The 27,961-nt window shown below is 45.6% G+C and overlaps 1 protein-coding gene across 3 annotated transcripts in view; it reads right to left on the reverse strand.

Moving 5' to 3' along the window:
* LOC127298915 (transcription factor HHO6) overlaps positions 1-23,205 on the reverse strand; it is a 71,225-nt gene extending 48,020 nt beyond the window's left edge. The window contains exons 1-5 of one of the 3 annotated variants that reach the window (XM_051328787.2): positions 22,903-23,199; positions 22,561-22,805; positions 21,799-22,069; positions 21,637-21,713; positions 21,105-21,511 (exon numbers count right to left, since the gene is read on the reverse strand). In XM_051328787.2, coding sequence (XP_051184747.1) covers positions 21,239-21,511; positions 21,637-21,713; positions 21,799-22,069; positions 22,561-22,805; positions 22,903-23,143 — 1,107 coding nt within the window. In that variant the 5' untranslated portion in view covers positions 23,144-23,199 and the 3' untranslated portion in view covers positions 21,105-21,238. Of the gene's footprint in view, positions 1-21,104; positions 21,512-21,636; positions 21,714-21,798; positions 22,070-22,560; positions 22,806-22,902 lie in introns of those variants that run through there. The other 2 variants (XM_051328779.2, XM_071819743.1) reach the window with 2 other exon arrangements.
* Between the last annotated feature and the right edge of the window lie 4,756 nt (positions 23,206-27,961).

Consider the following 27,961-nt stretch of genomic DNA (forward strand, 5'->3'; position numbering starts at 1 on the left):
GAGTGGATGGAGGATATCCGACACAGGTTGAGTCGGGTATGGGTTTTGGTAACCCCTATGGTGGGGCAACAGGAGAGTACACCCGATGGGTGGACTATGATGCACTCAACGATCAGTTTGTGAACACTGATTTCTCCTTAGGGTCATCATCGGATTCGGACTACAAGCCAACGGGGAGACCTTATGTTCCAGGGTCTATCAGGAGGACGACACGTTCGACCGGATGGAAGCCTGGAATGTATCGGGAGTGAAGACCGATTAGAAGTCCACCAAGGGAGGCGTGGCTATAATACACAAGTACCACGTGTATTATAGTTTGTAATATTTGTATAAATTTGTATATATACTTTAATAAGTGAGTTTGCATACTCACATCGACTTGAGTATTGTAATAAGACCACTTATGTATGTATATACAGGGTATATGTTTTGTATGATTTGGTTTTGCTTCTTGATTTCCATTGCGTGACTAGTTCTGTGCACAAAGTTGAGCTCAGAAAACTTGCGCATGGAGTAACTATGAGTATCATCTTGTGTTGCAGAACTAGGGGGAATATGTCGGGAACGTTAGGAAACGAGACTGAAGCGCAGCGCATGGAGCGCGAAGCAAAAGAAAAGGAAGAGGCTGAGGGTGCAGCCAGAGATCAGTTTCCACCACCACCACCACCCATGACCCAGCAGAACTTTATCCAGTACATGCAACTGGCGGAAGAGAGGCAGCGTGTAACACTGGAGCTGCAGAACAAATTCCTTCAGGATCTGATGCAGCAGAATAGAGTGGAGAGACCGGAGAACCAGGGAGTCACATTAGCAGACTTCCAAAACACCAAGCCGATATCTTTCGCATACGCGCCAGAGCCCATGGACGCGGAAGATTGGCTGATGGATACTGAGCGCAAGCTCAACACTGTTGGATGCAATGACCAAGAGAAGGTTAGATATGCTACCCATCTGCTATGTGGACCTGCCGCATCATGGTGGGACAATATTGTAGCCGTGTATCCGGCAGGAAAGGTATTCACCTGGGAGGAGTTTGCAAGGAAGTTCAGGGAATCCAATGTCCCTGAAAGTATTGTGGAACTGAAGCGTCGAGAGTTTGAGAGTCTCGAGCAGAAGGATAAGGCAATCCTGACTTATGTCAGGGAGTTTTCAAAGCTGTCCCGGTATGCTGTTGAGGAAGTCAATACCGAGGACAAGAAGAAGAAGAGATTTCTGAGGGGGTTAAGTCCCCAGTTTAAGGTGCAGCTACGGATGATGAGAGCAACGGAATTCCAAGAGTTGGTGGATGCAGCCATCACTCTTGAAGATGACTTTAAACAACTGCAAGAAGAGAAGAGGAAGAAGGCCAAGTATGAGCCTAAGAGGTTTGTTAGTAACAAGCCTAATACCAGCTTGAGTTTCAAGCCACGGTATAGCAACAACAACAACAACAACAACAACAACAACAGCAATCAGTGGAGGAACCAAGGATATCAGTCTGCAAATCAGATTATATGCCATTCCTGTGGTTTAAAAGGACATGTCATGAAGGATTGTAGGAAACCCAAGATCATATGCTTTGGGTGTCGTCAGGAGGGGCACATGCTGAAGGACTGCCCCAAGAAGAATAGTGGAGGAGGAGGAAATCGAGGAAACACCGGAGGGAATTGGAAGAATAAGAAGCCCTTCGGCAAGCTGAACTGTACCAGTCTGGAGGAGGTGGTCAACTCTGACCAAGCGGTGATAGGTACGCTCCAGATACTCACTCATCCTGGCAAAGTACTTTTTGATACTGGTGCAACTACATCATTCATTTCTCAACAATTCATCATCAAACATGGGATTAGTTGCACTAAGTTAGATACACCCATAACCATACTTTCTGCGGGGGGAACGATATTAGTAACCCATGCCAAACAAAAACAAGTCATTATGATCAATAAGTGCGCGTTTGACGCGGACCTGTTCATTTTACCGATGAAGGACATTGATGTCATTCTTGGTATGAACTGGTTAGAAGCTAATGGAGCATTGATCGACTGTGTAAACAAAACGGTGTCATTAAAAAGTCCCGATGGAAGTAGAATGATCTACCAAGGCGACAAACATACACAGATTGAAGTGGAGCTACAGCTGAATAGCATGAAGGAGGTGAAGTTAGAAGATATACCTGTAGTAAATGAATTCCAGGATGTGTTTCCTGCGGAATTACCTGGTATGCCACCAGATAGGGAGATAGAATTCACTATCGACCTAATTCCAGGAACAGCTCCGATTGCCAAGGCACCATATAAAATGGGGCCTAAGGAATTGAAAGAACTCAAGGAACAACTGGATGACTTGGAACAGAAGGGATTCATTCAGGAGAGTGTTTCACCATGGGGATCACCTGTGATCTTCGTGGATAAAAGGGATGGAGGAAGAAGGATGTGCGGAGACTACAGAAATCTGAATAACGTCACAATCAAGAACAAGTATCCACTTCCAAGAATACAAGATCTATTTGATCAGGTTAGAGGAGCGGGAGTCTTTTCCAAGATTGATCTAAGATCGGGTTATCACCAGATAAAGATCAAGAAGGAGGACGTTCCGAAAACTGCCTTTGTCTCAAGGTATGGTCACCATGAATACCTTGTAGTACCTTTTGGACTAACCAATGCCCCAGCAATATTCATGAATCTCATGAATAAGATTTTCATGCCATATCTTGACAAGTTTGTCATCGTATTCATCGATGATATCTTGATATATTCCAAGAACAAGGCGGAACATGCCGAACATTTGAGGTTAGTGTTGCAAACACTAAGGGAACACCAACTTTATGCAAAACTCAGTAAGTGTGAATTTTGGCTAGATCAAGTGGAATTCCTTGGTCATGTCATTAGTAAAGATGGAATCGCTGTCAACCCGAGCAAGGTAGCAGCAGTTTTAGAATGGGAAGCACCCAAGACTGTCAAGGAAATCCGAGGATTCCTTGGAATGGCAGGATATTATCGGAGATTCATTGAAGGATTCTCTAAGATCGCAGGACCAATGACAAAGTTGCTAAGGAAGAACACACCATTCGTGTGGTCAGAGGAGTGTGAGAAGAGTTTTCAAACTCTGAAGGAGAAACTCACCACAGCACCGGTGTTAGCAGTTCCGGAAGTTGGCAAGGATTACACCATGTACTGTGATGCATCCAAACATGGATTGGGTTGCGTACTCATGCAAGATCGGAAAGTGATATCCTATGGATCGAGGCAACTCAGACCTCATGAAGTGAACTATCCAACGCATGACTTAGAATTAGCAGCGGTCGTTTTTGCACTCAAAACATGGAGACATTTTCTCTATGGAGCTAAGTGTGAGCTCTATACAGATCATAAAAGCCTCAAATATTTCTTCACTCAGAAGGAACTCAACATGAGGCAGAAAAGATGGCTAGAATTGATCAAGGATTATGATCTGACAATCAATTACACACCAGGGAAGGCTAATGTAGTCGCAGATGCCCTGAGTAGGAAGAGTACCGGAGGAGTGGAACAAGAAATATCACCGGAGCTGAGGAAGGAAATAAGCCAAGCCCAAATACAACTTTGGGAGAAGGAAGCCCATGAAGGATTATCGGCGTTACAAGTAGCCGATGAGTTGAATGTCAACCTGAAGAATGAGATAATGATGGGTCAGTTGGACGATCCATTCATTGTAGAAGAGATGAGGAGAATAGATGAGGGAAGACCATCAGAATTTCACCGTGGAGAATCTGGATCTTTGTGGTTCCAGAAGAGGATTTGCGTTCCGGATATTGCTGAAATCAAGGAAGTAATACTCCGGGAAGCTCATCAAACACCATATTCAATACATCCGGGAAGTACAAAGATGTACATGGATCTAAAGGAATTATTCTGGTGGAATAACATGAAGCGGGAGATAGCACAATATGTGGCAGAATGCCATACCTGCCAGCGAGTGAAGGCTGAACATCAGAGTCCCGCAGGGAAGTTACAACCTCTACCTATTCCAGAGTGGAAATGGGAAGAGATAGGGATGGATTTCATCACCGGACTACCCATGACTAATAAAAAGAAGGACATGATATGGGTAATCGTGGACCGGTTGACGAAAAGTGCACACTTTTTAGCGGTAAACCAGCAGGATAAAGGAGAGAAACTTATCGATCTTTACATCAAAGAGATCGTGAGTAAGCATGGAGTGCCTAAGAAGATCGTGTCGGATCGAGGATCCGTGTTCACATCAGCATTCTGGAAGCAACTTCACGAAGCTTTAGGATCCAAGTTGGATTATAGTACCGCGTATCATCCACAAACAGGTGGACAAACTGAGAGAACCAATCAGATCTTAGAAGATATGCTTAGGGCTTGTGCCCTAGACTTCGGAGGATCATGGGAGGAGCATCTACCTTTAGCAGAGTTTTCATACAACAATAGTTACCAAAGCAGCATCAAGATGGCACCATTTGAAGCCCTGTATGGAAGAAAGTGTAGATCACCCATATGTTGGTATGAAGCCGGAGCAAGCAAAGAGTTCAATCCTGATTATGTCAAGGAAAAACAACAAATCATTGACATTATCAGAGACAGGCTCAAGATAGCCCAGAGTCGGCAAAAGAGTTACGCCGATCAGAAGAGAAGGACGTGGGAGCCACAAGTTGGAGACATGGTTTATCTTAAGGTAAGCCCGATGAAAGGACTCCAGAGGTTTGGAGTAAAAGGGAAACTCAGTCCTAGATATATAGGACCTTTCAAGATATTGAGTCAGAATCGAGGTTTAGCTTTTGAGTTAGATCTACCGGGAAGGTTAGCTCAAGTTCATAACGTATTCCATGTGTCACAACTTCGGAAATGTTTGAAGACCCCAGATGAACCAATATCACATGAGGAGCTTGAGTTGCAACCAGATCTGACGTACATCGAGAAGCCAGCCAAGATTCTCGAGGAGAGCTGGAAACAACTCAGAAACAAGGCAATCAAGTATTGCAAGATTCAATGGAAGCATCATCCCGAGAGGGAAGCCACCTGGGAAAAAGAGGAAGACCTAAGGAAAACATACCCCGAGCTGTTCAGGTATTCCAACCACAACTTCGGGACGAAGTTTTCTTTAAGGGGGAAAGGCTGTAATGTCCCAGGTTTAGAGACGATCGAGGGGTAGATTTTAGAAAGGGATGTGCATTGCATAGTAAATTCTGGGGAAATTTCGCGCTTTTAAACAAAAACTGCATCGAAGGGGGACAAGTTTCTCTCTCGACACCTTACAGGGTTAGGGTTTCGAGAGTGCAACAAACTTGCATCTCACTTCACTAGTCTAGGGTTTTGAGAAGAGAGGGGAGAGTTTGCTTGATTGAATTCCAGATGATATGACATGGTTGAATTCAAACCAAGGTTGAATTTGAATTTCAAATTTAAACATCATATGAATATCTCATAATTCAAAATTGAGGTAATTCATTAAACAAATATTAATAATCAAGAATATAAACATTACATATATTTAGTAAAGCTCATTAAGGAAACTTTGAGCTTTATTAATAATCACACAAGATACATTGTCTTTACAACATCCAGAATTGAAATATAAAATATTACAACACATTCCAAGAATTAAATAAATTGAAAATAGAAAATGAAAATTACAAAGTTATTGTAAATGGCTAAACTAGATAAGAAAATCTTCATGATTTTCTTGGACATCACTTGATTGAACTTCTTGATCATTTCCTTAAACCTGCATAGGAAGACAACAAAGACAAGAAAATAGGGATTATGCCAAGTGGTAACACCACTTGGCAGGTTAGCAAATATGAACAAATGGAGAGGATAACTCAAACACTGCCGGGGTGTCAAGCCAAAGGACCAAGTCCCAACCTGTGAAGCACACAGGCAGCTCACAGGGATAGCTGCATGTCTCACAACACACACAGACCAGGGAAGAGTCACCAAAGTGACCAGAGCCAAGCTGTCGACCAGGGAGAGTACAGCAGCAACATATATAACCTTTTCAGTGCTCAAACCCTAGTCATTTGCTCATCCATCGACAGGCTGAAGGGGTAAGATATCAAGAACAGCCAAGAACACCAAGACCAGGTGAACAGCTAAAGCTGTCTCATCTATTCACAATCACCAGAAATTAAACCAAGACTTCAAGCTTGCTAGGAGGAGCAGGGCAAGCAAAAGACCACCAGAAGCAAAACCTCTACACCAACACTCATTTTCTAGGAGCTGGAGTGAGGTATATCACACAAAAGCCTGAGCAAGATCATATCTTGCTCATAATTAAGCATACAATGCATCACTGGAGCACAGAAGGGTAGAATGCCCTGTGTGTGTCATCATCTGGCTACCAGGCCATTTGGTGCAAGCATAGATGGGTAAGACCACTAGGTAAACATCCTATGGGAACAACAGTTATGCAAATCCATGCATAACTAGAGAAATCCAGCCAAGAATGAAACCATAGCTAGCCTAATCCACACACTAAGCACCTACAGCTAGCTAGGCCATCAGACTATAGACAAATCCTTGTCTATATAAATTTCTCAACACCAAAAGCCACTGGTAGTCCAAGATTGGATCAAGCCAGTGAACAGCTATTCCATTCCAGCCAGTCAACACAAACCATGGCAAATCACAGATAGGGGAGCAACCAGGACAGCAACACAAGTCTTTGTCAGGGCCACCTCAACCCTGAGCCAGCACAAGAACCTATACCTCATTATCCATTTGGATTCAGTAAGGGGCTAGGGTACTCAACTGAGAGTTGGCATCCATCTAGTCCTGTCACAATTAATTAGATGATCACAACTGCACAGCAGCTCACATCACTTATCCACTTCAGTAAAATTCAGGCAACACAGATAAGTGAACAAAACAAATAAAGAAAAGCACCAGGGCTTTGCAGTGATCCAATTGATCAGTGCAAGCAACAGCATCTGCTAAGCCAACAGTAATACTCAATTAAGCATAGTCATGAATCTGAACAAAATGAACTAGCCCAGGGGCACTGGCACTTGCAAGTATGCAAGGATTAATCACCACAATCAAGCCAGGGACAAGATTAAGCACACACAGTATGCCCTAGTGACAGTAAAAATGAATAGGAGCATGCCAGTAGGCCATGAGCATCACTGGATGCTCATGAGCAATCACAGGAGGACCACAGCCAGAGATTACAATAAACCGAGATAGCTAGGAAGCACAGCGAGCAATTGAGCAAGAACAGCACAGCACAGCAAGCTAAGATCTATGGCGACAGCAGCAAGTCAAGCACAGCAGCGCACCAACATCAGTAGGCCAGCACCTCCACAAGGAGGGAAGCCATGGCCAGGGATACTGGAGGAAGAAGAAGAGAGGCACAGGAGAAAGGGGGCGGCGGAACACTTACCGTGGTCGAGCAGGTAGGCAACGGCCATGGCGACACCACGGCACCGCCCGCACCACGGCGGCGAAGCCAGGGCGGAGTCCAAGCACCAGGAGCGCCAGGAACGGCGGGATCGAACGGATCCCGTAATCCTAGCACCAGACGGGGACGAGACCGAAAGCAGCAGGTCGCCCGCGTCAGATCGACGCGGATAGGATTGACCGCCGTCGTGTGGCGCGTTGATTGCGCACCATGACGGGGGCCAAGTCCGGCGAATCTCGCCGGAATCGAGCGGCGACGGCGGAGGCGACGCGGGTCGCCAGAGCGGGTTAGGGTTAGGGTTCGATCGCGCGTGAGGAGAAGAGAGAGGAGTGGGGCTGGTCGAGCCGGACCGGGCCGGTCGGTTCGATCTAACCCACTGGGTTGCACCGACAGGTGGGCCCAGGGGTGTTTTTGTCTTTTCACAAACAAATAAAAATGCTGAAACTTTGAATAATCATAGAAAATTATGATTAGCTCTAAAAAAATAATTAAAAATATGAAAATAGATCAACATAAAATTCTCTAACTAAATAAAATATCATAGAGAATTTTTGAAGCCAATTAAGAATGAATCTTAATTTGATGATTTAAATAATGATTTAAATCACACATATAATTTTCTATAATGAAAATAAGTCCATTAATGCATTTGGACTTCAAAAACACCTTGACAACATTTCAAGGTAGTATTTTACTCTTAAACAAGTATCCTCAAATTATTCTTAGTATTAACCTCTTACATGAAATAATAACGACATCGGAAGGGGGGAACAAACCCTAAAAATGGAATCATGCATAATTGCTTCTTTAACCATTGCCCTTATCGGACAATGATGCTATTTTTCAGAACAAGAGGACAAGGGTCAGTCCATACCTTCCAAGCTGAGAACTTTGCAGTGTTCAGGCAAGTTCATCACTTGCTCATGTCATTTGAGTATTTTTATCAAATTACTTGCAAAGTATTATGGTTATCACTATTGCACAAAAATCAAAACCACTACTTTCATAACTATGAATATGACTATGTGGTGGGCAATGGAACCATGGATTGTGTTGATATGGTGGAGGTTCCATTGCACGGGCTTATATCCATCTAGGATTAAACAACAAATGTCGCCAGTGATTCTTGTGCCGTAATATCCGTGTTAACCATAAGATCCGGAGTGGGACGGAGTAGTCAAAAGTGTTTCCACCTCTCGTTCATCAACGGATGCGCTTTACCGTAGACACTTGTATCTGTCAGGGCAAGCGGTGGGCTGGGGAAGCCTAAAGTCCCCACGGCATAGTCCGTAGACACTTGTCGCTCGAAGTGCAAGCGGTGGGCTGGGGAAGCCTAAAGTCCCCACGGTATTGCGGTCTATGATGGGTTGCAGCTACCGGCGAAGGAGTTTGGTTCGATCCCAAACTGTTGTCGTGGTCGGGGTCCATCCTTAAGTGGTATAAGAGGACCGACGAGGACCCAGGGTCGGGGTATGCAACAAAGGGTGGGTGTTCGAGGTAGCGGAGGAACATGATTGGCTAGACCTTATACCGGGCCTCACACCTAAGGAAGTGTGGACGGGAAAGCTGCCCGGTTGGCACCAAGGTTAAGATCTCTTATGGGTAAAGCAACACACCTCTGCAGAGTGTAAGAATCGTGACTGTCACTCCTGTTCCGGGATTGAGGAACTGCGAACGCGGCCGGAAAGGAGCTCCATGAAGTTCTAGTAAACCGGTGAAGGCTGACGGACATAGCTCTTTGAAATAAAAGCAATCTCTTGAAGAAATGTTTATCAAAACTTGCATTGGTGTTAGACTTTCTGGTCTAATATCGTAGCTAGTGCATTAAACACCTCTTATCTATAATGAACTTGTTGAGTACGCTCGTACTCATACCACTCTTAAACCCCATGCTTAGATTGTCTGAACCATCTGGAGGAGGAGGACTACGACAGCAATGATGGAGCCGAGATCATCGGCTACGAGGAACCAGACCTCTCAGGAGGTGTTGAAGGCGTAGACTACATCATAGTCTACGGATCCGGGGAGGCTTCCGGAGGAGAACAAGCCTAAGGATATCAGGAGGAGTAGTAGTAGCCGAGCAGCGCGAACTCTTACTATTTAGCTGCTCGTTTAAATAAATGTTTAGTTTAATGAGACAATGGTATTGTAAGTTAAGTTGGGTTCGCCTCGAACCCAGGAGTTATCCTCTCAGAACCCAAGAGGAGCTCCGAGACGACTTGTGTATGATGATTGTAATAATATGTGAATGAGTTATGGACCCTGCTATGTTCTGTTGTACTACTCTGAGGGATGTAATATTTGCGGAATGGTACTTCGCGAATGTTATATCAACGACTGGCATACTACAACATGCAGTGGTATGCAGGGTCACCACACATAGAACCTTCCGCGACATTTTATTTCACATAAAATGACATCCTATATATGAATCTTATTCTCCGGACCATTCCGGAACTCCTCGTGATGTCCGGGATCTCATCCGGGACTCCGAACAAATATTCGAACTCCATTCCATAATTCAAGTGCTACCATTTCAACATCCAACTTAAGTGTGTCACCCTACGGTTCGAGAACTATGCGGACATGGTTGAGTACTCACTCCAACCAATAACCAATAGTGGGATCTGGAGATCCATAATGGCTCCCACATATTCAACGATGACTTTAGTGATCGAATGAACCATTCACATAAATTACCAATTCCCTTTGTCTCGCGATATTTTACTTGTCCGAGGTTTGATCTTCGGTATCACTCTATACCTTGTTCAACCTCGTCTCCTGACAAGTACTCTTTACTCGTACCATGGTATGTGGTCTCTTATGAACTCATTCATATGCTTGCAAGACATTAGACGACATTCCACCGAGAGGGCCCAGAGTATATCTATCCGTCATCGGGATGGACAAATCCCACTGTTGATCCATATGCCTCAACTCATACTTTCCGGATACTTAATCCCACCTTTATAGCCACCCATTTACGCAGTGGTGTTTGGTGTAATCAAAGTACCTTTCCGGTATAAGTGATTTACATGATCTCATGGTCATAAGGACTAGGTAACTATGTATCAAAAGCTTATAGCAAATAACTTAATGACGAGATCTTATGCTACGCTTAATTGGGTGTGTCCATTATATCATTCACACAATGACATAACCTTGTTATTAATAACATCCAATGTTCATGATTATGAAACTAATCATCTATTAATCAACAAGCTAGTTTAAGAGGCATACTAGGGACTTCTTGTTTGTCTACATATCACACATGTACTAATGTTTCGGTTAATACAATTCTAGCATGATATATAAACATTTATCATAAACATAAAGATATAAATAATAACCACTTTATTATTGCCTCTAGGGCATATCTCCTTCGATCTCCCACTTGCACTAGAGTCAATAATCTAGATTACATTGTAATATACCTAACACCCATGGCATTCTGGTGTTGGTCATGCTTTGCCCTAGGGAGAGCTTTAGTCAATGGATCTGCTACATTCAGATCAGTGTGTACTTTGCAAATCTTTACTTCTCCATCTTCGATGTACTCGCGAATCGAGTGGTAACGCAGCTTGATATGTTTCAGCCTCTTGTGTGACCTTGGCTCTTGTGCATTGGCGATGGCACCCATGTTATCACAAAGAAATGATTAATGGGTCCAATGCACTAGGAACCACACCGAGCTCTACAATGAACCTCTTCATCCATACCGCTTCGATGAAGCCTCTCAAGCCGCTTATGTACTCGATTCTGTTGAAGACTTTGCCACCGTGCACCGCTTCGAGCTTGCCCAGCTTATCGCAGCACCATTCAATATAAACACGTACCTGCATTGTGACTTAGAGTCATCGGGATCGGTGTTCCAACTTGCATCGGTGTAACCGTTTACAACGAGCTCTTGGTCACCTCCATAACAAAGAAACATATCCTTAGTTCTTTTCAAGTACTTCAGATATTCTTGACCGCTGTCCAGTTGTTCCATTCCTGGATCACTTTGATATCTCAAGTAGTCAAACTAACGGCATGTGCTATATCCGGTCTAGTACATAGCATGGCATACATGATAGATCCCTACGCCGAGGCATAGGGGATGTTACACATCCTTTCTCTTTCTTCTGCCGTAGCCGGTCCTTGAGTTTTACTCAATACCTTGCCTCGGTAACATAGGTAAGAACCCTTTCTTACTTTCGTCCATTCTAAACTTCTTTAGAATCTTGTCCGTATATGTACTCTGTGATAGCCCTATTAGGCGTCTTGATCTATCTCTATAAATCTTGATGCCTAATATATACGATGCTTCACCAAGGTCTTTCATTGAAAAACTATTATTCAAATAACCCTTAACACTGCTTAATAGTTCTATATCATTCCCGATCAATAATATGTCATCTACATATAATATCGGGAATGCTACGTAGCTCCCACTCACTTTTTTTGTAAATACAGCCTCTCCATGACACCGTATAAACCCGAAGTCTTTGATCACCTTATCAAAGCGTCGGTTCCAACTTCTTGATGCTTGCTTCAGTCCATAGATTGAACGCTGAAGTTTGCATACTTTGTCGCATTTTTAGGAACGACAAAACCTTTGGGTTGTACCATATACAACTCTTCCTCAATGTCTCCATTAAGGAACGCCGTTTTGACATCCATCGCCAAATCTCATAATCGAAAAATGCAGCTATTGCTAACAAAATCCTCACAGATTTTAGCTTCGCTACAGTGAGAATGTCTCATCGTAGTCAACTCCTTGAATTTGTCGGAAACCCTTTGCGACAAGTCGAGCTTTATAGACAGTAATATTACCATCGCATCTGTTTTTCTCTTGAAGATCCATTTATTCTCGACAGCCTTACGGCTATCGGGTAAGTCTACCAAAGTCCATACTTTGTTATCATACATGGATCCCATTTCGGATTTCATGGCTTCTTGCCATTTGTTGGAATACGGGCTCATCATCGCTTCTTCATACGTCGCAGGTCCTCATCATTGTTATCCACAATCATGACATTTAGACAAGGATCATACCAATCAGGAGTGGCACGTTCCCTTGTCGATCTGCGAGGTTCGTAGTTTCCTCGTTCGAAGTTTCATGATCATTATCATTAGCTTCCTCTGTTGCCGGTGTAGGCGATACAGGTACAACTTCCGGCTTTGCGCTACTCTGATCAACGAGTATAGATTCATCAATCTCATCGAGTTCTACTTTTCTTCCAGTCACTTCTTTAGTGAGAAATTCTTTCTCAAGAAAGGTTCCGTTCTTAGCAACAAAGATTTTGCCTTCGGATCTGTGATAGAAAGTGTACCCTATAGTTTCCTTAGGGTATCCTATGAAGACGCATTTCTCCGCTTTGGGTTCTAGCTTGTCCGGTTGTAACTTCTTTACATAGGCTTCGCAACCCCAAACTTTCAGGAACGACAGCTTAGGTTTCTTATTAAACCATAATTCATACGGTGTCGTTTCTACGGATTTTGATGGTGCTCTATTTAAAGTGAATGCGGCTATCTCTAATGCATAACTCCAAAATGATAACAGCAAATCAAGAAGAGACATCATACTACGAACCATATCTAAGAGAGTTCGACATTTATACGCTCGACACACCGTTTCGTTGAGGTGTTCCCGGCGGTGTCAATTGTGAAAGTATTCCGCATTTCTTTAAATGCATGCCAAACTCATAACTCAGATATTCACCTCCACGATCAGATCGTAGAAATTTGATCTTCTTGTTACGTTGATTTTCTACTTCACTTTGAAATTCCTTAAACTTCTCGAAAGTTTCGGATTTATGTTTCATGAAATAGATATACCCATATCTACTCAGATCATCTGTGAAGGTTAGAACATAACGATAACCACCGCGCGATGCTACGCTCATTGGTCCACATACATCTGTATGTATGATTTCCAATAGGTCGGTAGCTCGCTCCATCATACCGTAAAATGGAGTCTTTGTCATTTTACCCATTAGACATGCTTCGCATCTATCAAGTGACTCAAAGTCAAGTGATTCAAGTAATCCATCAAGATGGAGTTTCTTCATGCGTTTCACTCCAATATGACCAAGACGACAAATTGCCACATATAAGTAGAATTATCATTAAGTTTAATTCGCTTAGCATCAATGTTATGTATATGCGTATCACTACTATCGAGATCTAATAGAAATAAGCCATTCTTTTGTGGTGCTCGACCATAAAAGATATTATTCATAAAAATAGAACAACCATTATTCTCAGACTTGAATGAATAACCGTCTTGCATTAAACAAGATCCAGATATAATGTTCATGCTCAACGCAGTACATAATAGCAATTATTTAGGCTTAAAACTAATCCCGAAGGTAGATGTAGAGGAAGTGTGCCGATCGCGATCACATTGACCTTGGATCCGTTTCCAACACGCATCGTCACTTCATCTTTCAGCGGTTGTCGTTTATTCTTTAGTTCTGTTTCGAGTTACAAATATGAGCAACCGAACCAGTATCAAATACCCAGGTACTAGAACGAGAACCAAGAAATGAACATCTATAACATGTATATCAAATATACCTTCTTTCTTCTTCTTGACAAGGCCGCTCTTCAGATCAGCCAGATACTTGGAGCAATTACGCTTCCAAAGTGTCCCTTCTCCTTGCGAGAATAGCACTCAAGATCGTGCTTAGGGCCGTTCTTAGGTTTCATAGGAGGCGTGGCAGCTTTCTTGCCACCCTTCTTAAATTTTCCCTTAGACTTGCCCCTGTTTCTTGAAACTGGTGGTCTTGTTGACCATCAACACTTGGTGCTCTTTCTTGATCTCAATCTCAAAGACTTTTAGCATGCCAAAAAGTTCAGGTAACTCCTTGTTCATGTTCGCATATTGTAGTTCATCACAAAGTTCTTGTAACTTGGTAGCGATGATTGAAGGACACGATTAATCCCAGTCTGTTAGGAATCACTATTCCCAAGTCACTGAGTTTCTTCGCATGCCCGGTCATGGCGAGCATGTGCTCACTAACGGAGCTGCCTTCTTCCATCATACAAATTTGAAGAAATGTTTCGATGCTTCATAGCATTCCACTACCGCATGAGTCTCGAATATAGCTTTCAGCTCATTCATCAACTCATGAGGATCATGGTGCTCAAAACGTTTTTGAAGATCGGATTCCGCATCGCACAGATGGCACACTGAACTTGAGAGTACCGAGTTTTCCGAGTCGCGTAAACAGCTTTTACTTCATCGGATTCATCTTCTGCAGGAGGGTCACCTAGCGGTGCATCAAGCACAAATTGCAGATTTCCGCCGCAGAGGAAGATCCTCACATGACGGAACCGGTCGGTGAAGTTGCTACCGTTGCTCTTAAGTTTCTCTTTCTCTAGGAACTGATTAAAATTGATTGGGGACGCCATCTCTACAACATATATTTGCAATAGTTTAGACTAAGTTTATGACAAATTGAGTTCAAATTTTAATTCAACATAATTAAAAACCTAAGTGAACTCCCACTCAAAACAATATCCCTCGCATTGTCTTAGTGATCACACGAACCAAATCCACCGCACCTAAACCCGATCATCACGAGAAAAGGTGTGATTTCAATGGCGAACACTCAAAGTGTTCATCATATCAACCATATGATTCATGCTCTACCTTTCGGTATCACGTGTTCCGAGACCATGTCTGTACATGCTAGGCTCGTCAAGGCCACCTTAGTATCTGCATGTGCAAAACTGTCTTGCACCCGTCATATGTACTTATTGAATCTATCACACCCGATCATCACGAGGTGCTTCGAAACGACAAGACTTGGCAATGGTGCTACTAAGGATGAACACTTTATTATCTTGAGATTTTAGTGAGGGATCATCTTATAATGCTACCGTCGCGATCTAAGCAAAATAAGATGCATAAAAGGATTAACATCACATGCAGTTCATATGTGATATGATATGGCCCTTTTGTCTTTGCGCCTTTGATCTTCATCTCCAAAGCACGGACATGATCTCCATCATCTTCGGGCATGATCTCCATCATCGTCGGCGTAGCACCAAGGTCAATGGTGCCGTCTTCATGATTGTCCTCCATGTAGCAACTATTACAACTACTTTGAAATACTACTCAACATGAAATTTAAAGACAACCATAAGGCTCATGCCGGTTGCCACAATACAATAATGATCATCTCATACATATTTATCATCACATTATGGCCATATCACATCACCAAACCCTGCAAAAACAAGTTAGACGTCTCTAATTTGGTTTGCATATTTTACGTGGTTTAGGGTTTTCGAGAGAGATCTAATCTACCTACGAACATGAACCACAACGTTGATACTAATGTTTTCAATAGAAGAGTAAATTGAATCTTTACTATAGTAGGAGAGACAGACACCCGCAAAGCCTCTTATGCAATACAAGTTGCATGTCGAACGAGGAACAAGTCTCATGAACGCGGTCATGTAAAGTTAGTCCGAGCCGCTTCATCCCACTATGCCATAAAGATGCAAAGTACTCAAACTAAAGATAACAAGAGCATCAACGCCCACAAACCATTGTGTTCTACTCGTGCAACCATCTATGCATAGACACGGCTCGATACCATCGTAGGATAACGTTGCATAGAAAACAAAAAATTTCCTACCGCGAACACGCAATCCAAGCCAAGATGCAATCTAGAAGACGGTAGCAACGAGGGGGTATCGAGTCTCACCCTTGAAGAGATTCCAAAGCCTACAAGAGGAGGCTCTTGTTGCTGCGGTAGATGATCACTTGCCGCTTGCAAAAGCGCGTAGAAGATCTTGATCACGATCGGTTCCGGCGCCACGAACGGGCAGCACCTCCGTACTCGGTCACACGTTCGGTTGTTGATGAAGACGACGTCCACCTCCCCGTTCCAGCGGGCAGCGGAAGTAGTAGCTCCTCTTGAATCCGACAGCACGACGGCGTGGTGTCGGTGGCGGTGTAGAAGTCCGGCGGAGCTTCGCTAAGCTACGCGGGCAATATGGAGTGGAGGAGCTTGGCTAGGGTTTGGGAGGGGTGGCCGGCCACTCTATGGGGGCGGCCAGCTTGTGGTCTTGGGGTGGCCGGCCCCCTCCCTTGGCCCCTCATTATATAGGTGGATCCCAAGTGTTGGTGTCCAAGTCTTCGAATAAGACCCGAAACCAAAACCTTCCATAGGAGGGGGAAACCTAGCCCAACTAGGACTCCCACCCAAAGGTGGGATTCCCACCTCCCATGTGGGGGGTGGCCGGCCCCCTATGGTGGAGTCCACTTGGGACTCCACCCCATCTAGGGCTGGCCGGCCATGGTGGTGGAGTCCCATGTGGACTCCACCTTCCTTGGTGGTTTCTTCCGGACTTTTCTAGAACCTTCTAGAACCTTCCATAGAACCTTCCGCGACATTTTATTTCACATAAAATGACATCCTATATATGAATCTTATTCTCCAGACCATTCCGGAACTCCTCGTGATGTCCGGGATCTCATCCGGGACTCCGAACAAATATTCGAACTCCATTCCATAATTCAAGTGCTACCATTTCAACATCCAACTTTAAGTGTGTCACCCTACGGTTCGAGAACTATGCGGACATGGTTGAGTACTCACTCCAACCAATAACCAATAGTGGGATCTGGAGATCCATAATGGCTCCCACATATTCAACGATGACTTTAGTGATCGAATGAACCATTCACATAAATTACCAATTCCCTTTGTCTCGCGATATTTTACTTGTCCGAGGTTTGATCTTCGGTATCACTCTATACCTTGTTCAACCTCGTCTCCTGACAAGTACTATTTACTCGTACCATGGTATGTGGTCTCTTATGAACTCATTCATATGCTTGCAAGACATTAGACGACATTCCACCGAGAGGGCCCAGAGTATATCTATCCGTCATCGGGATGGACAAATCCCACTGTTGATCCATATGCCTCAACTCATACTTTCCGGATACTTAATCCCACCTTTATAGCCACCCATTTACGCAGTGGTGTTTGGTGTAATCAAAGTACCTTTCCGGTATAAGTGATTTACATGATCTCATGGTCATAAGGACTAGGTAACTATGTATCAAAAGCTTATAGCAAATAACTTAATGACGAGATCTTATGCTACGCTTAATTGGGTGTGTCCATTATATCATTCACACAATGACATAACCTTGTTATTAATAACATCCAATGTTCATGATTATGAAACTAATCATCTATTAATCAACAAGCTAGTTTAAGAGGCATACTAGGGACTTCTTGTTTGTCTACATATCACACATGTACTAATGTTTCGGTTAATACAATTCTAGCATGATATATAAACATTTATCATAAACATAAAGATATAAATAATAACCACTTTATTATTGCCTCTAGGGCATATCTCCTTCAGGAGGTACCCCTTTGTGACACTTGGTTAAAACATGTGCATTGCGATGATCCGGTAGTCCAAGCTAATTAGGACAAGGTGCGGGCACTATTAGTATACTATGCATGAGGCTTGCAACTTGTAAGATATAATTTACATGATACATATGCTTTATTACTACCGTTGACAAAATTGTTTCTTGTTTTCAAAATCAAAGCTCTAGCACAAATATAGCAATCGATGCATTTCCTCTATGGAGGACCATTCTTTTACTTTCATTGTTGAGTCAGTTCACCTATTTCTCTCCACCTCAAGAAGCAAACACTTGTGTGAACTGTGCATTGATTCCTACATACTTGCATATTGCACTTATTATATTACTCTATGTTGACAATATCCATGAGATATACATGTTACAAGTTGAAAGCAACCGCCGAAACTTAATCTTCCTTTGTGTTGCTTCAATGCTTTTACTATGAATTATTGCTTTATGAGTTAACTCTTATGCAAGACTTATTGATGCTTGTCTTGAAGTACTATTCATGAAAAGTCTTTGCTTTATGATTCACTTGTTTACTCATGTCATATACATTGTTTTGATCGCTGCATTCACTACATATGCTTTACAAATAGTATGATCAAGGTTATGATGGCATGTCACTCCAGAAATTATCTTTGTTATCGTTTTACCTGCTCGGGACGAGCAGAACTAAGCTTGGGGATGCTGATACGTCTCCGACGTATCGATAATTTCTTGTGTTCCATGCCACATTATTGATGTTATCTACATGTTTTATGCACATTTTATGTCATATTCGTGCATTTTCTGGAACTAACCTATTAACAAGATGCCGAAGTGCCGCGATTCTTTGTTTTACTTGTTTTTGGTTTCAGAAATCCTAGTAACGAAATATTCTCGGAATTGGACGAAATCAACGCCCAGTGGTCCTATTTTGCCACGAAGCTTCCGTAAGACCGAAGAGGAGACGAAGTGGGGCCACGAGGCGGCCAGACTACAGGCGGCGCGGCCTAGGTCTTGGCCGCGCGGCCTGTCATCCGGGCCCCTCGTGTGGCCCCCGACCTGCCCTTCCGCCTACTTAAAGCCTCCGTCGCGAAACCCCCGGTGCCGAGAGCCACGATACGGAAAACCTTCCGCAGACGCCGCCGCCGCCAATCCCATCTCGGGGGATTCAGAGATCGCCTCCGGCACCCTGCCGGAGAGGGGAATCATCTCCCGAGGACTCTACGCCGCCATGGTCGCCTCCGGAGTGATGAGTGAGTAGTCTACCCGGACTATGGGTCCATAGCAGTAGCTAGATGGTTGTCTTCTCCCCATTGTGCTTAATTGTCGGGTCTTGTGAGCTGCCGAACATGATCAAGATCATCTATCTGTAATTCTATATGTTGCGTTTGTTGGGATCCGATGAATAGAGAATACTTGTTATGTTGATTATCAATTTATGTCTATGTGTTGTTTATGATCTTGCATGCTCTCCATTACTAGTAGATGCTCTGGCCAAGTAGATGCTTGTAACTCCAAGAGGGAGTATTTATGCTCGATAGTGGGTTCATGTCTCCGTGAATGCGGGGAGTGACAAACCTCTAAGATTATGGATGTGCTGTTGCCACTAGGGATAAAACATTGGTGCTATGTTCAAGGATGTAGTCACTGATTACATTACGCGCAATACTTAATGCAATTGTCTGTTGTTAGCAACTTAATACTGGAGGGGGTTCGGATGATAACTTTTCAAGGTGGACTTTTTAGGCATAGATGCATGCTGGATAGCGGTCTATGTACTTTGTCGTAATGCCCAATTAAATCTCACTATACTCATCATAATATGTATGTGCATGGTCATGCCCTCTTTATTTGTCAATTGCCCAACTGTAATTTGTTCACCCAACATGCTGTTTATCTTATGGGAGAGACACCTCTAGTGAATTGTGGACCCCGGTCCAATTCTCTATACTGAAATACAATCTCTCGCAATACTTGTTCTCTTGTTTTCGCAAACAATCATCTTCCACACAATACGGTTAATTCTTTGTTACAAAGAAGCCGGTGAGATTGACAACCTCACTGTTTCGTTGGGGCAAAGTACTTTGGTTGTGTTGTGCAGGTTCCACGTTGGCGCCGGAATCTCTGGTGTTGCGCCGCACTACATCCCGCCGCCATCAACCTTCAACGTGCTTCTTGACTCCTACTGGTTCGATTAAACCTTGGTTTCTTACTGAGGGAAACTTGCCGCTGTGCGCATCACACCTTCCTCTTGGGGTTCCCAACGGACGTGTCAACTACACGCATCAAGCAAATTTCTGGCGCCGTTGCCGGGGAACTAAAGAAAAGTTACACCACAGAGATCTCTAACTCCCACGTCAACTTTGCGCCAGCAAGGGACGACAAGCATGACGTGCGGTGGAAGGCGATGCTCGCCAACCAGGGCGTCCAGATTGCCTTGCTCAAGGAAACCTCCGCGGCGAAGAAGAGGAACACCGACCTAGCGTTCCTGATCGGCGGCAACGACGCCAACATGGACAAGGAGACGAGGGCTTGGTACAACGTCCATCGCCAAGACATCCTCCGGCCACCGTCAGCTCCTTCGTTCTCCGCTTCGACGTCAACTCCCGCCGTTGCGACAACTGCAGAGGCCAATGCTTCGCCGCCCAATGCCCCCCTAGATGATGATGGGTCACCGCCCGATGCCGCGCCAGACTCCGATGCCGATGAGCCTGTATCGTCTAGTTTCGATCGCCGGAATATGGCTGATCCGATCGCCGGACTTTGGCGATTCTTTTATGTAGCAGGAAGACGATATTTTGAATCTATTGCCGCTGATGGGCGAATGCCAGGACTGCGACTGGGAAATAGTTGCCCCACGTCCTTTTTACATCCAATCCAGCGTTTGTTATATCCGGATTTTCGTCCGGGAGCTCGAACTGCTGGAGATGCTCTTACTGATATCAGTTCAGTCACTGTCAGCACGATCCACCTCAAAAAATTACATCTCTCAGAGCATCCCCACTCGTTGGCGCTCCCCACGCCTAAATCCGGCGAAATTTTCGTCCGGATTGGAGGAAGATTTGGCGTGGGGGGCAGTATATTTCCAGTCGTGTGGTCCCCAAGCGGCGTTTTTCGGGGAAAAATAGGACGGCTCGGGGAATCCGGACGAAAGAGGAGACACGTGGGCGTGGGCGGTTGGTTTAGCTTCATCCGGAGTCCCGAGCGCTCCCCGGGGGGCCGGGGATGGCATGGGGAGTCCGGACGAAAATAGGCTCAAATCCGGATCAAAACGAGAAACCGGGGGCCTGACTGGACCGTTTTTCGCCGTCCGGATGAAAAAAAGTGGCCGTGGGACGAGTGGAGATGCTCTCAGTCTCAGGTCTCTCTTTCGCTGTGCACAAGGAAAAAAAGCCTCAACCCTGAATTCTCAGTTACGTTGTCTGGTCCTACATGCAGCACTGCAGCATGGCTCTGCAATTCTACAAACGATTGCGGTGTTCAAGACGACGACGACGACGCCGCCTTCGTGCCGTTCTGCTGCATCTCCCAGCTGAAGCTCGCCGACTTGCCGTCCTCCTCCTCGCCGCCGTCGCAGCTGTCTCCAGCGGTCGCCGACACGTCGCGGCTGGACCCGGTTGTCAGATGCAGGGGCGAGCCCGGCTGCGACGTGCTGTGCTGCGACGTGGTGTACTGCTCCGGCGGTGGCCACACGCCGGCGGACCGCTGCTGCCGATCGCCGTTGGATTTTCGCCGCGTGTGTAGCCTGTATTTCTGCAGTGTTTTTTTTTTTGTACACGTGGTCAACGCTCCAATGTTTGATGGTGATAATCACGGTAGCTGGTGTGATGTGAATGGATCAGATGACTGAACTTGGAACAGAATGCGGTGGAACAAACCTGCAGATGGCTCTTGACCTCATCATTCGTGAGCCCATCCACCTTCATCATGTCCCTGATTTGCTTCGGAGTGGCAACTGCGTGACAGCAATCACAACATGTTAATTCTTCAGACCAACCCAGCAATCAAAAATGTGATTGTACATTTGTACTCTCCCTCACCATGGGGGCCGCCGAGGCGCTGGAGCGCCGCGACGAATCGGCGGTGCAGCTCCGGCGACCAGCACCTCCTGGCCTTGCGGGACTGCTGCCGCTGCTGCTCACCGGCGTCCGTGACAGCGCTGCTGTTGGCGCTCGGGGCGGCCGGGCCCGGCACATCGATCGCAGGTGATGACAGGGACAGGTCCGGGACTGCCATGGTGGCCGCCTCTGGTACCTCCGATGATTTTGCGAAGACTGGCATGCCATTCAGTGGCATGAATGCACTGGACACCTGATGGAATCGAAATTGATAGCACAGGTTAGAAAAAACGGGTAGATGCATATGAGTTGGCACTTCTGAAATTGACATCACAAGTATAAATCAAAATATATCAAGATTTTCTTTCCTCGTGATGGAATGGAAACGCTATAAGCTTGGCATGAATTTACTTATCTTTGTATATTCAGAAACTTGCTGTAAAATCTCAGAGTTTTTTGAGTGTCACATAATTAAATTCGACATACTTGTTGAACAAACCAGCTCATGCACTTTTGTTGTTGCATTACCTAGTTTTCTCCCTCTCTAAACCATTCCTTATTAAACTAGTAATGGTAGCTGCAGCAGTTAGCAGGATAAATTAAACAAAGTATTAAGCCACCAAATTTCGCAAAAAAAAAAGCCACCAAATTTCAAACCGCCCCCCAAAAAAAATCCATCTGCATCTTCGTGCTGTAGTACTACTTGTGTGTAAGGAGTAATTTGCATTTCACGGCTCTCTCTACCTTTTGGGCCTGCTTCCTGTCGCTGCCGCCATTGCTGGTGCTGGTGCTTGCGGTGCTGTGGCTCCCGCAGGTCCAGAGCTGCGCGGAGCTCATCCAGCTCCTCTTGTCGGTGGCGTCCGCCTCCGTCTTGACGCCCTCCGCCTTCCTCTTGGCCGACGGCGACGGTGACGGTGCCGCGGCGAGCAGCTGGTCCGGCGCCGGCCTCTTCCGGTACTGGGCCACCTCATCTTTCAGCCACTCGATCACTGCACCCAAAACAAGAGGAAACAAAAAACTCAGCCAAATAATCCAAGAAACCAGTTGCAAGTACAACACGGATGCTGCGAGAAGGGACGGACGTACCGTCGGCGATGAGGTGGACGCTGATGGGGAGCTCGCGGCGGAAGACCTCCATCTTGGCCTTCTCGGCCTCGAGGCTCCTTGCGCACTCCTCGAGCCTGGCCGCCTTCTCCGCCGCGCCGGACCTTGCCACGGCCGCCCTGAGCGAGTCCGTCGCCGTCCTCGCCGCCATCGCCCGCATCCCCTGGTGCTGGTCCTCCCCCGTTCCGCCGCAGTCCTTACTGACCGCGGACGACGGCACCATCGACGCCGCCTATCCAGACTCCAGAGATCCCTGGCTTGCACGGATCCGCGACGAGGAGGTTGCAGGTAGGGAAATGGAAATGGTGGTGCCGTTGGCGTCCTGCTGCTCATGCGTTTATACGGGACAGAGGAAGAGACGGTTCAGGTGAGTGGGATGGACATGGTCGTCATTCTGTGCGAAGGAATGAGCAGCACAGAATCGTCCACGGAAGATACTAGTGTCTCCTTGCTTGTTCCTCACTCTCCCATTTATTCTCTGTCAAGCAAAAGAATCAACTTAGTTACCGTTCACAGGTTTTTACCAGGCTGTGTAGCTGACTTCAACATTATGATCTAGCTTCTAAACCAGTGTGGGACACACGTCAGTGGAAATTTTGCATGACAGTTGCGAAGAAGACTTTGTGAGAACAGTACTGGTTGGCTTTGATGAGGGTGGCAGGGGGGTAGGATGGTAAATTGGTAAGGGGTGGGAGTCGGAGAAAAGAAGATGGTCGCTGCGTGTGGTTGGCAGGCAGACAGAGGCGTTTCGTCGCGTATCACGGAAGAGGCGTCCAGATACCGCCTGCTCTGCTCCCACGCGCCTGCGGTGTGCCCCGTCTACCCGGAATCTTTTCCCTCTCCTTTGCGATCCGCCCCTTCCACATTGCTATTATCCAAAAAAATATCACTCTTGTATATTTTGTTGCTTCTCGCGACGCCACTATTCCTTGCTATTGGGTTGTCTGCCGAGACGCAAACTGTCTTCTGCGTGGGCCGCGCGTCATCGCTCCCCTTTGTCTCGGGCCCGCCTGACAGCGACTACATCTGGTTCGTCTTCTGCGTGCCTCTGGCGGGTGGCGTCGCTTCCGAATCCTGCCAAGTGGAATTAATGGCCGCACCGCGATGTAGGTTCCCGAGGCCTAGCAATGGATGCCGGCCTTAATGCGCGCCACTACCCCCTCAGCTACCTTCCACGTATAAAATGGTGCGTTGGCGCGTCCATTCCCTCATACAATCCTAGCTACCTCAATCCCCAACCCTAGCACCGCCATCCACCTTCTCTCAAGCACTGCATGGAGGGTCCTAGGGGCCGAGGTCGCGGACGCCGTGGCCGGTGCAGGGGCAAGGGCAATCGTGCTGGATCTGCACCGCCTGCACGCTCGCCCTCGCCTACGGAGTCGGAGTGCAAGCACGATGGGTACTTCGAGTTTGTCGCCCACATCACCGAGGACCCTTTTCAACAGAAAGAGACTCCCGAACAAGGGCCATCGTAAACTTGCGGGAAGTCAGTTGCGGCTCTTGCCGGTGGCCCGTCGAGATCATGTTCGACGGGCAAGGTAAGATGTACGTCGAGGCTGGCTTTGAGAAGTTTGACGCGCCCACAACCTGGAGGTCGGATGCCTGCTGCATTGCCTCTACGAATGCGATGGTGACATGTGTGTTAGGGTGTTCGACGACTCTGGCGAAGACAACGCCAATAACGAGGATCAGCTATAGGTACTAGGGTGTTCTTTTTGCAGCGAAGATGGTAAGTGCCAATTGAAGCCACTAATGCAACTTTCTGGATATTATTCCATCGCAGCAAAGAAGGCGCGGATGCACGTAACCCTCTAGGCTTTCTAGTTTGAGTGTCTAGGTGTTCTTCGCACCAAAAAAGATGAGAGCCATCAAAACCCACTAGTTCGGTTTACTCATTTTAAATACCTCAAAATGTATGTAAATATTTCTATCTATCAATGAAAATAATTTTTTGCATATGTAAAATGCGTTGGACCGTTGGAGCTGCTCCTCGACGCAAATAGACATTCGTGACAAGGCAGTCAATTTCATGTCCGTAATCCAATCTAAATAAACACGAACGAACTCTTCTCATATCCGTTTTACGTCGGCCGTTGAAGATGTTCTAACGCAATATGAGAAGTCTAGAAGGGTGCAAAATTGGACCATGCATGCCTCGAAGATTCCCTCTCCTTTCGCTGTCGTTAGCCATGAGGTTTGTGCCACTCTATTCCGTGGTCCATTCCACCAAAGAATCGTGGCGGGTGTCTCGGTTCCTGCTGCTTCCTGACTCCCGTGATGAGATTCGGCTGCTGGTGGGGTTGGTGAAGGGTAGGTCTCGAATCACACACGGGATGGAGAAGGACACGTAGCGCCTCCTATACGACCTAGTAGCATTTTGTACCTTCGGTTGAGACGGTAGATGGACCTCACACACTTCTCCTCATGTCCCTTCCAATCGAAATTATAGCATTATTTTTCTTCGCATATGTTTACTTGGCTATACAAAATGAGTTGAGATACTTTGTAACAGCAGGTATTCGTGCTATCTTTAGTTAATGCAAACCCTGTATTCGTCTCTAAACTACTCCCTCCTTTCTAAATTAAGATGCATATTAGTTTTAGTAAAAAATTCAGACTTATAAACTTTAATCAGATGTACAAAAAACAATATTAACACCTACAACACTAACTTAAAGTTATTAGAACCATCATAAATGTGTTATCATATTATATGCATCTGATATCATGAATATATTTTCATATACATTTAGTCAAGTTTAACCAAAACTAATATATGTCATAAATTAGGAAGCAGGGGGTATCTCACGGACTTAATTATACGTGGAGACGCCTACTTCCTCTGGTCTTTTTTAATTGACTCGAATTTAATATAATTTTTTACTAAATTCGAGTCAATTAAAAGAGACGGAATGGAGTATCTCTATACCAAACAAAGGTGAGTTGGACTGGATTCAACGAAATATTTATTCCTCCGTTCAACCAATGGTTTTCCTCCATGTGGCAGGGATTTAGGGCCTGGAGGGACCAGCTTAAGATTTTCAAATAGCCGCGTCAAGGAAATTATGAGCAAGGGATAAGGATTCCATGTAGCGAGTGGGACAGTGGAGAGAGAGACGATTTGGCAAGATTTTATTTCTGCCATTGATGAGGTCTCGTGGCAAGGGATAGATTATCTCACCCCCTCTCTAATGAAGGAGACAAGCTAATGTCACGTTTCTAGCGATTTTTTTTAAAATAATACACTTTTTTTTATTAATTCCAGGAATAATATTCGTTTTTCAGATTTTTCAGGAATAATACACCGTCGGGTTCCGCGTAGCCGAAATTGAAAAATCGGGGTTCAGAAACCCGATGCGCAGGGAATCTGGCGCAGCAGCGCAATTTCGGGGTGGCTGACCCCGAGTCGCCCGTGTCGGCCACGCGCGCGCCGGGCCGGGCTGTCGGCTGGGCAGGGGCAGGTCGTGTCGGAGAGCAGAATCCCGAGGCGAGGAATCGGCGTCGCTGAGCCCGAGTCGGGTTCTTTGAACCCGAAGCGTGGGGGTATTAAAATCGCCCGAGCGCGCTGCTGCCTTGACTCTCTTCTTCCTCCTCCAGCTCTCAGTTCATCTGCTCTCTCTCTCTCGTTTGCTCTCAGTACAGCAGCATTTTCTCTCATTTCTGAGCGATTTGTCCAGCCATTTGTTGTAGTTTGACCACCAAATGCTGTAGAATCACCTGATCTATAGATGGGTTAGTTTTTGAGGTGTTTTGGTGGAGGTGTTGTTGGTGGTGGTGGTGGTGGAGGAGCAGGTGGTGGTGCTGCTGTTGCTGCTGCTGCGTGGTGGTGCAGCTGCTGCGTGGTGGAGGAGCTGAGCTGCTAACGGAGGTGTTTGGCACGCTTCAAGGGTAAACCCTAATTCCTGATATTAGATGGTGTAATAATGCATGTTGCGTTCGTTAGCTTCGCAGAATAGTTACTGAAATAGGTACCGGTAGAAAGTATTTATTTAGGACTGTAGGTGCTAGATTTTTATTTATTTGAGAGTGTAGGTGCTAGATTTTTTTGACGAGTCTGTAATTTGTATAGGTGAGCAGATATGTCAGATAGAGTAAAATTCGTTGTTTACTTCGGTAACGGCACGGTCCGAACAACTCCGATGGGAGCTGATCTGAGCGAGTTTCGGTATGAGGAGTTGCATTTGTCAAACCCAAAAACATGGCGAGTTAATCAGTTGAAGTAGTGGTTGACCGTGAATTTCGGGCTTAATCCCGAAGCATACACTGTTGGTGTGCATGCTATGTGGAGCAGTTCAAGTACCCAAATTTTCTGGCGGTTGAAGCCGATTGAGCGGACCTCTCAGTGGGTGCACTGGTTAGAAGCGTGCGAGCGCAGGGGAATTCACCCCATCGCCTTAATGCTTCCCAAGGCGAAGGAGGTGAATTCCCAGGAAGGTGAGGGTGAGTTCCATCCAGGGCAGAGTAGTCAAAGTTCTGATGCTGGGGGCAGCAGTTTCCAATCCGGGCAGAGTAGCCATGCAGCTGGTGGTTATGACGGTAGTGACGAGCTTCAAAGCGAGGATGAAGAAGAAGACCAGATGCAGAACATGATGGATGAGGAAGACGATGATGGAGTGGACGATGAGCTTGACTCAGATGAATCCGGTGGATCCGATAATTCAGATGACAACGAGGAGGAGGATCCGATCCCCTCTTCTTGGAACCATGATTTCTCGGAGGCAATGATAGTGGATGATCGGCATGATTCTGCCTAGGAGTACAGCATGAACACCATCTCAATTGGTGCTAGATATGCTGACAAGAGACATCTGCAGGAAGCAATCACCCACTCAGTTTTTCGCATTCAGCATATGCATCGAGGCTTTCATGCACTGTCGTCCGGTGATGTGTGTTGATGGAACTTTTCTGACTGGCAGGTACATGGGTCAGATTCTGACAGCCATTGGAGTGGACGGCAACAATCGAATTGTGCCTCTCGCATTTGCATTTGTTGAGAGCGAGAACACTGCTAGCTGGTTATGGTTCTTCAGCCAGTTAAAAA

This window comes from Lolium perenne, chromosome 5 (assembly GCF_019359855.2).
Source record: "Lolium perenne isolate Kyuss_39 chromosome 5, Kyuss_2.0, whole genome shotgun sequence".
NCBI classification, from domain to species: Eukaryota; Viridiplantae; Streptophyta; class Magnoliopsida; order Poales; family Poaceae; genus Lolium; species Lolium perenne.